This window comes from Anopheles ziemanni, chromosome 3, assembly GCF_943734765.1.
Source record: "Anopheles ziemanni chromosome 3, idAnoZiCoDA_A2_x.2, whole genome shotgun sequence".
In the NCBI taxonomy this organism is placed as follows: Eukaryota; Metazoa; Arthropoda; class Insecta; order Diptera; family Culicidae; genus Anopheles; species Anopheles ziemanni.
Genome location: NC_080706.1, coordinates 58,222,590 through 58,230,351, shown reverse-complemented (window position 1 = coordinate 58,230,351; position 7,762 = coordinate 58,222,590). Strand labels below are relative to the sequence as shown.

Here is a 7,762-nt window from a genome sequence, read left to right as displayed (position 1 = left end):
AAATTGAACTTGGTTTTAATAGTGATTGGTGTTTTAAGGATTTAACCTGCTACGAATTCAACCTAAGAAATTGTAAACGAATATGATAGCCTCACCACAAAAACTCTTTCAACTATTTAACCACAGCTTAAATTACAAAAAATCCAGATACACATTAGACTATGCAAAAACATATTTTTAATTATAGTTCAGTTTTTCATCATGTAGTAAAATGATTAAAACAAATTATAGCTTATGATCCATATTTGATGTTGGTTTCATTTGTATATAAATGATAGAGTGTATTTTTTGTTATTATAAAGTGCTAGAAGAAGATATAACAGTAAAAGTACAATTTTACTAAAAAGTTCTCTATTTATTAGTACTTTTTATAAATAGACAGGCAATCAATGCAGGTATTATAGTATAGCCTTCACTGAACATTGGTTTCATAGTAGAAAAAACTATACCCAGTAACAAATAAGCTTATTTAAACCCAAAAGAAATCACAATCTTTTCGACATATTTTATGTCTTAAATATGGTTTAAATGTTATTATTGAATAAGAGAGTAGGATTGTCTTTTACTAGCTCATGGAAAACAAACAAAGCAAAACTAAAACATCTCTACTGCTTTTCGTTTATTTTCCCGCTCCCTTTAATATTTTTGCTGCTTTTGGTACATTATCGGTTTTTTTATTTCGATTTTTGGGTGCGTTTTGCTCCGGGATACTGTTCGGTTGGATGTTAATTTTGTTTCATCCTCGTTTTCGTTGCGAATGGGTCGGAGAGTGAACAGATTTCTCTGACCCAATTATTATGATGAGCACATGCATACTTACAGCCGCATCGCTTCCTAGCTATGTGTTGGCTGTGCGTATCGCTTTTTTGTATCATCCGAGATCTGTTTGATTGGTTTTCAACCTTGGGTGTTAGGGACGTGGGTACTGCTATTGACCCGAACTTCATATTAGTTTCTATTTATAAAAAGAGCTTTAAGAAAAAGATTTTACATGATCTAAAAACAAAGATTAAAAAGAATGAAATACTAAAATTTAATAATCTGAACGAAATATTATAGATACTTAAAAACCAGTGTATTTATGAGCTCTAATGTACATTTTGTCGTTTAATTTTATGATAAAAACTGTAGGTGAAGTGTTTTCGAGCATTCCACAAACAACTTTGTGTGGGTACTCAGTCTTTCAACATTGAATTGCTGAAACATTGCAATGATCCAACGGGGGTGGTTAAGCATCGAAATTTTGCAATCCGTTAAAATTTTTTAGAACTGTCAAATTTCTTTTTGTTGCATTGAAAGATTACATCCGTCTTCTAGCAGCCTAACATCGACAGTTTAAAACTTGTTGATACATGACGCAGGAAGATGACGAACCCCCAAGAACCCGTGTGATTCCTTCGACATAGATCTTTTTCCACCAACAAAACTCTGGACTCTACTCTGTATAAAAGGAGGAGCACTTAGGTTTAATGTACAGATCTTGAGGATTTGGTTTTGTTGCGTGAAGAAATTTACTGTCTCAAACTTAAACCATCTAGGCGAGTGAAATGTTGAAGAATTTTGGCGATCGATGCATTACATATGGTTTTTAATCTACTCGCAATTGTGTGATCATTGCCGTTAATCTCTAGTAACAATAATTTACTTTGTATGCTCTCTTTCAGAACCGCCGCCTGAGAAGGGGTGCGTAAGCAGCGAACCTAGGACCCCACTTCCAATTCCCTCGTGGAGAGTGGATCCAGTGCGTGCGCGACTGCTACACTAGGTGCGCTTGTCGATGTTCTGGCGCTGGTAGCACGGGAAACGCCACAAAACGAAACGCAGCGCGAGCAAACGGCGTCGGCGTGTCCGTGGACAAACCCGGGCGCCGTGTCCTAACCCAACCGTACCGATGTCTACCGGTGTGCCGGACTCGGCCGGATCCTCCTCCCATGGAATAAGAAGACGCACAGCGCACGGACTAGCGAAACGCTCGGCGGCATCGGCGGCGGCGGCTACAGCGACCTCGGCATCGGCCTCGGAAGCGGAAGCGGCGGTGGCCGCGCTGGCCTCGATGATGGAACCCCCGGCCAGTATCATTATGAAGGCTGCAGCGGCGGCGGCGGCAGCGGCAGCTGCGGCGGCCTCCGGCTCAGCCACTGCCAAGGAAGAGCCCGACTGTGGTGACATGAACGATAGGGTTGCGTCCTCGGTGGACTCCAGCATGGACAGCAGTGCTCTCGCCAGCTGCCTCTCGAGCACGATGTCGTCGCTGCGCAGCGCCACCCACGGTGGCTCCGGAACTGGCGGGGGGCGAGGAAGGGGATCGGCGGCTGGGGGCGGTGGCGAGGGCGGGCCCGACGGAGGCAACATGAGCGGCGGAGACGACAATCTGTCGGACAACTCGGAATCGACAACGGGCGCGACGACGACCAGCTCATCGAGCGTCGCTGCGGCGCAGCTGCTGGAAAACCTCAAACACAACCTCAACCACCACAACCACCACCACCATCACAACAACAACAACAACACCAGTGCAATCAACAACAACAACCCGCTGCACGTAAACAACAACAACAACGGCAACGGCAACGGCAACCGGAAGCTGTTCGAGTGCGACGTTTGCAATATGAAGTTCTCGAACGGGGCGAACATGCGGCGGCACAAGATGCGCCACACGGGCGTGAAGCCGTACGAGTGTCGCGTGTGCCAGAAGCGCTTCTTCCGGAAGGACCACCTGGCCGAGCACTTCACGACGCACACGAAAACGCTACCCTACCACTGCCCGATCTGCAACCGAGGCTTCCAGCGGCAGATCGCGATGCGGGCGCACTTCCAGAACGAGCACGTCGGCCAGCACGATCTCGTGAAGACGTGCCCGCTGTGCAGCTACCGGGCGGGGACGATGAAGTCGCTGCGGGTGCACTTCTTCAACCGGCACGGCATCGACTTGGACAACCCGGGCCCGGGTACGCCGTCGTCGCTGCTGCTCGCCCTGGACCAGCACAACCCGGCGAACCTGCTGCCGGCGGCCCTGGCCGCCATGAACGCCGTCAGCGCGTCCTTCGGCGACGGCAGCTCCGCGACGGGCGTCGACTCGATGCAGCGCTCGATCGACAACGGCACGCCACCGATGCACTTCCTGACGCCGCACGTCGAGATCTCGATGGCCGACAACGCCGAAGACGATGACAACAGTATGCCGTTGAACTGCAGCCGGGACGGGCCGGGTGGAGGTGGTGGTAGCGGGGAGCGCCTTGGGGGACCCCAGGAGATGCAGCAGGGCGGCCGGTCACACAACGGCACGCCGATGATGCTGGCGAACGGTCCGAGCCCCGGCGGCAGTAGCAACGGGAACAACGACCGCAGCACCCCCACCACCTCCTGCTCCTCCGCCACGATCTCGTCCGGGCTGGACATCAAGGCCATCGTGCGGACCTCGAACGGCAGCACGACGCAGGGCGTGGTGGCGTCGTCCGCCTCGCCGGTCGGTTCCCCGCACTCGGCCGACTCCAATGCACCCTCCAGCTCCCACTCTTCGTCGTCGTCGTCCACCAATGCAACGATGCTTCCGACACTAGTACAAAGCTCAAGGCATATTATTTTTGATAACCCTATTACACCATCGATAAGCTTAATACCCATTAAACAGGTAAGTGTTGCTGCAGCGATGTATTAGATCGATCCATACGAAATTATCGTACTTTTAAGACCTTATCTGATCACGGAACGAAAACTTTCCCAATCCGGAATCTAAACAAAACAACAAAAAACAAATGACAAGTAATTTTCTTTTGTACAGTTATGCACAACGTTTGTTATCAAAATAGGTTTTTACTATTTACGTGTTCCCTGTTCTTCTAAATTCATGTACTTTTTTTGACGATTTTTCGACCTGCCATTATTCTAAGGTTGTCTTGCAGTGGTATAGGGACAATAAGATCCATTTTGTACTAAAACCAAATTCCCCAGAGTTTCACCCCATCGAAAAATACTGAGCAATCACACAACTTCGTCTAAGACGAAGCGGTGGAACAGTTAGCGATGTTCTTGGTAAGAAGAAGTGAACGGAGCTTGCGAAACCGGTGTTCCATTCCACTATGGGCGCTAATGCAGGAACCAAAAAAAAACAAAAAACGTGAATTAACTAGTTACTAGTTACTAAAACTACTAAAACATTTAGCTTCCGGCTAGTGCCACTAGAGGCGCCACAGTAGCGCGCTTCCCTTGGCTGAATTTACTTACGGACAGACTGTATTTCGAGAAATATTCTGTTCTAAACTTAAAGTTGTTTCCGTATGTAAACGTGCATTATTTTAAAACAGTTACGAAATTTGATTTACCAATAAAAAAAAAATAAAAATTGAAAAACTGTTTTGTGAGCGCATGAGTGTGTAACCAACGTTATAGGAGAAAGTATAGTGTACGACCAATATTACGCGGAGTACTTCATAATTGCAACTAATATTGTTTTGTCGAAAAGCGTACTTTAGTTCTGTAAAATTTGCATGTTTTTATTTTATTTACAATATTGTAGAGCTGTTTGTAATATTATAGAGGTGTTTGTTGTGTACTCTAGACAAAAATTGAGACTAGTCATTCAAAATGCTGTAAACAGTGTAATAGTGCTTAAATATAGACTAAGCTAGCAGTCCTCACAAATACAGGATACAATTGTACGTTTTTCCAACCATAGTAGGATCACAATAATGCATTATCATAGGCAGATGAAATACGAAACCTAAAAAAATAGATTAATTTAGACCACAACAAAACAAATCATATAGCCTATCATCTTCTTAACTATACCTATCGCTTACTAAATGATCGTTTCGCCTTCGAAACAGGAGCCAATGACAAACGATGAGTACAACGACACCAAACCACGAAGCAACAGTAGCGCGGAGGCAACGACGTCTAACAGCATCAGCAATTCCACTGAGAATGTTACCCCATCGTCCAGTTTGACTTCCTTGATAAAGGTAAAGTTAATCACGGTTCCAATCGCAATTATTTGGAGGCAACTGTTGTTACTGTTGGGGCTACATTGCTTTTATTTGTGACTTTGTAGGTATCACCTCTGAAGTCGTTACTCCGAGAAGATCTAAAACGTCGAATTTCGGCACGTGCTACAACACGTGCGACGCGCAACGGAATGCTAGCAAGCAGTTCGCCGGTTCCAGCCAGCAGTCCGATTCCAAACAGCTCTAATGCGCTTGTAGGAGCAGCTCAGGAAAGCGGCAACGGGTGTAGCAACAGTTCCACTAGTTCGAGCAGCAGCTCGAGCAGTAGCTCCAGCAGCAGCAGCAGCAGTGCAGCCGCCATTGCCGCGGCAACTACCTCAAACGGTACAATAACCTCTACCGGCCAGGAAACGGAGCTGCTGCTCTCGCTCACATCGAAGTCAAAGCGCCACCTACAGTGTCTGTTCTGTGGCATCGAGTTCCCGGATCAGACCCTCTACTTCCTGCACAAAGGATGCCACAGTGAGAGCAATCCGTGGAAATGCAATATCTGCGGCGAGCAGATGAACAACGTGTACGAGTTCAACTCACATCTGCTCAGTAAAAGCCATCAATGATGTTAGGCGAGGGAAAGGGAAACACTTCACTGGTGATGTTTCTCTTTTTCTGATCGCTAAACCCATCATTCACCTACCCAAAACTAAAAATCTGCGTACTGCTGCGTGCTACCTCGTTTAGGAGACCATGATGAAGATGGCCCTACATTTAGCCTGTACCTGGTGTTTTCTGGCATGTTTCGCTGATATTACAATGTATGCAACAAACAGCCTAAACAAGACATACTCTTCAACAGATGGGGAGCTTCCTAGATGGGGATGCCGTTTAGACCCGGTCAGCAACTTCCCACAGCCGGCACAATGGAACATCGTGATTTTCGCGCACTGGTTCACTTTCAGGTTTCAAAGCACTCAAAGCAATAGACAGGTAGACAAGACGAACCAGTGAGGCACACAGGCCTATGTCCCACGGGTGCTTGCTCGGTCGCTGCCGGCGGTGTACTAATCGGTCTTCGCGTCCTTTCTGGCTGCGCTCCGGCAGATTTACAGTCCGTCCAGTAGACTTTAAAACAAACAAAAAACCAAGCAAAATATTATGTACGTTGGAGTGCAAGCCGTAATTCGATGGAGAAAAAAGCGTAGACTAGCGGAGTATTGTTTTGAAACTGAATGTAGACAACATTTAAAAACGGCAGACCAAGTAGGATATATCAAATACCGACACTGTCGAAGCCTCTAATGATTCATAGCTCTTAATCGAAATAGCCGTACACAGGACTTCTTCGCTATGCAAATAGTCTAGAATAAAGCAGAATAAGAGCCAAAGCAAAAAGTTTGTGCAAGTAAAGAACGAGAGTTGATAGTAGTGGAGATGGCCCTGTCGCGACAAAACCATAGCTAGGCGATAGGGCAGAGGAAAGTTGATTTTAATTGTGGTGTGTACAACATTGCAGTTGGTTTTGCAGCTTCCATGCATTCACCATCTTTACCACATCCGAATAGACCGTTACAAGTATACTCGGAGTTGAGGAAGTTTTGCAACACCAGTGAACCAACTGCTATGGTTGGTGGGTCAACGATGCCGATCGTAGAGGGTGAATTAAAAATAAAAAAGTCAATATTCGCTCATTAGCCTCTAGGAAAGCGTGGCAAGAGAATGCTCGACATTGTATTGGTCAATGTGACTCGATACTTTACAGGGACGCACATGAAACAGTCATGAGTTCGAACAATTGAGCGAAAACTCCACCCGATTAGGCTTTGCTGTGCCACCATTCGTGTACCATAACAACCACACATAGATGAACTCATTATGAGCGAACAAAAAATCCTTTAAGTTAGGCTTACAGGAGATTAGATTCGATGTTCATGACCGAGTTTCTTTTGGTTTGTTTCCACCTGGCGCTGGTATACAGATATCAGTATGTATATTTTGTTTAATAGAGTATTTGTTGTTTGATTTTGTTAATTTTGTTTTATAACGCACACCAAACATTACCACCGCAGAGCGAACATCGAGCGCAGAGTCATTAAAACTATCTTCCGCCCTTTGACTCTGACATATTAGATTCTCAGCAATGGTAAAATGGTAGTAAACACGAGTGGTTTCTTGAGCGAAGCGTGTGTTTTGTTGCAAATATATGCAATTCGTATAGGCAAGAGTGTGCATGTGTGCGTGTGTTTGTGTGTGGCTTTGTATTTTACGTTTCACTCAATTAAAAATTTAACTTTCTGTTAGCAAACTCTTTATCCTTTTCCAGTGTTTCCGATTTGGTTTTGATTCTGTTTTGGTTTTTGTTTTGTTTTTGGTAACGAACCCCGGTAATCGTTTGTTTTGTGGTTGCTTTATGGTATGTTTGCAGTAGGAAAAGTAAGTAAGTGAAATAATAAGTGTCCCCTTTTTTGATTGCTCTAGAACCCTCCCATTAGACATAAGCGGCTAGGTTTGCATAAGAATAAGGTGCAGCAGAGTATAGTAATGCTATACACACTTTTACTGTAGGGTAAAAAACTTTATAATGTATTAGAAAAGAAAACCATAATAACACGGCAGCAAGGTTAACGTGGGATGAAAAAACTGATTACTATATTTATATACACTCTTGTTGTTGTTATAAAACATTGGTTTGGTACCGAAGGGATGGCGCAGAACAGAAAACAGTATAAACCAATTAAAAAATACTAACATATAAGAAAAAAATGAAAGCTATGGGCACGATTGAAAATGATGATTCAAAAGGGGTTTCGGTAGGATGTAATAAA

At 44.9% G+C, this 7,762-nt stretch overlaps 1 protein-coding gene across 1 annotated transcript; it reads left to right on the top strand.

Annotated features, from left to right (window-relative positions):
* The first annotated feature begins 1,891 nt into the window (after window positions 1–1,891).
* Window positions 1,892–5,560, top strand: LOC131288038 (zinc finger protein 236-like). The gene is made up of 3 exons (XM_058317135.1): window positions 1,892–3,631; window positions 4,827–4,961; window positions 5,051–5,560. Exons 1-3 carry the CDS (start codon window positions 1,892–1,894, stop codon window positions 5,558–5,560), a joined length of 2,385 nt encoding a protein of 794 aa, XP_058173118.1.
* Window positions 5,561–7,762: the final 2,202 nt, after the last annotated feature.